Source organism: Penaeus monodon, chromosome 19 (genome assembly GCF_015228065.2).
Source record: "Penaeus monodon isolate SGIC_2016 chromosome 19, NSTDA_Pmon_1, whole genome shotgun sequence".
NCBI classification, from domain to species: Eukaryota; Metazoa; Arthropoda; class Malacostraca; order Decapoda; family Penaeidae; genus Penaeus; species Penaeus monodon.
In genome coordinates this window covers 4,523,561-4,524,835 of record NC_051404.1, presented here as the reverse complement: position 1 = coordinate 4,524,835, position 1,275 = coordinate 4,523,561, and the positions used below count along the sequence as shown (strand labels likewise).

The following is a 1,275-nucleotide window of genomic DNA, read 5'->3' as shown; positions in this document are numbered from 1 at the left end:
ATGATTTATCTATTTTCCCTTTATCATTGTTTACTGTGTTTTATATTATTTGCACATTTGCTCATAACAAGAAATAAGATGTAGCCACTTAAAATTACATATAATGAGTTACAGGTTATCCTGAAAGATTCCCTAGGTTTTGATGGCTCTGCATTATGTATATGAAGTTGCTGTATGGTGATTTTTTATTCAAGATATTGTTATTTGTTATTTTCTTTCAGGAATACCCAATAGCAGCCAAAGAAGCTCAGCTTAAAAGATATGCTGCTAAGGAAGATCAGAAGTTGCCAAAGCCTGATTATCCTGCCCTGCTTGGTGTACTGGTTTCTTTCTTCATCATTCTCTTCATATATGTTTTGCTAGAAACATTATTAGTGCCTATGTGTATTGACCTTTATGCCTGGAGTGATGAAAAGGCTGTAACTGTTGTAGGAGTTGGTTTAAGTATAGCTGGAGCTATTTCAATTGTAATGTTTACCTTAACAAGTTTCTTGACCAGGAAGTTTGATGAACGCAAAGTTTTTATTTTCCTTGGATTACTTCCACTAACAGTATCTATGCTCATTCATTTTCCAATGGGAAATACATATCCAAAAATGCAAAACTGTACTTCATATAATGGAGCACATGCATTTGATGACTCTGCAGTAGTACCTGACTTTAAAATGAATTTTACTGAACCTAGTAATACATTATCTAGACAAAGGCGTCATGCTGCTAGAGATGACACTTGCACTGATCTTGGTTGCCCTCAAAAGCAGAAATGGTGCCTTTACACACCAATTATTGAAAAGCCTCAGATGGCTGTAGCAGATGTAGCAGCTGTTATAGGGTATCCAGTTGCATTTACACTTTCTAGTTCCTTCTTCTCAAAAATTTTAGGGCCAAAGCCACAAGGTGTATGGATGGGTATTCTAACAAGTACGGGAAGTTTAAGTCGTGTCACCGGTCCAATTTTTGTGTCTTACATGTACACTGCTTTAGGTACTAGGTGGACATTTGGTATCCTTTTTGTAGTAATGTCTCTTACCCTTGTTATCATTTCTTTGTTGTTCAGAAGACTTGTTCCTATGAAGTTGGTAATTTAGTGTGTTGATAAAAGGTCCTCATAACCCATTTTATATGGATTAGAGATTCATTGCTTCTTATGTGATTAGTTATGGTATATATTTAGGGTTTAAGTTTTATAAATCACTACAGTTGATGTTAAGTAAACCCATTGTAATGATTGGTGAAGCTGATGAAGTTATCCTTTCATTATCATATTTCATATTT

At 34.8% G+C, this 1,275-nt stretch overlaps 1 protein-coding gene across 1 annotated transcript in view; it reads left to right on the top strand.

The window, feature by feature from the left end:
- LOC119584992 (major facilitator superfamily domain-containing protein 8-like) overlaps positions 1-1,269 on the top strand; it is a gene marked incomplete at its 5' end in the record, with an annotated part of 21,727 nt that extends 20,458 nt beyond the window's left edge. The window contains 1 exon segment of the mRNA XM_037933598.1: positions 222-1,269. Coding sequence (XP_037789526.1) covers positions 222-1,088 — 867 coding nt within the window.
- Positions 1,270-1,275: the final 6 nt, after the last annotated feature.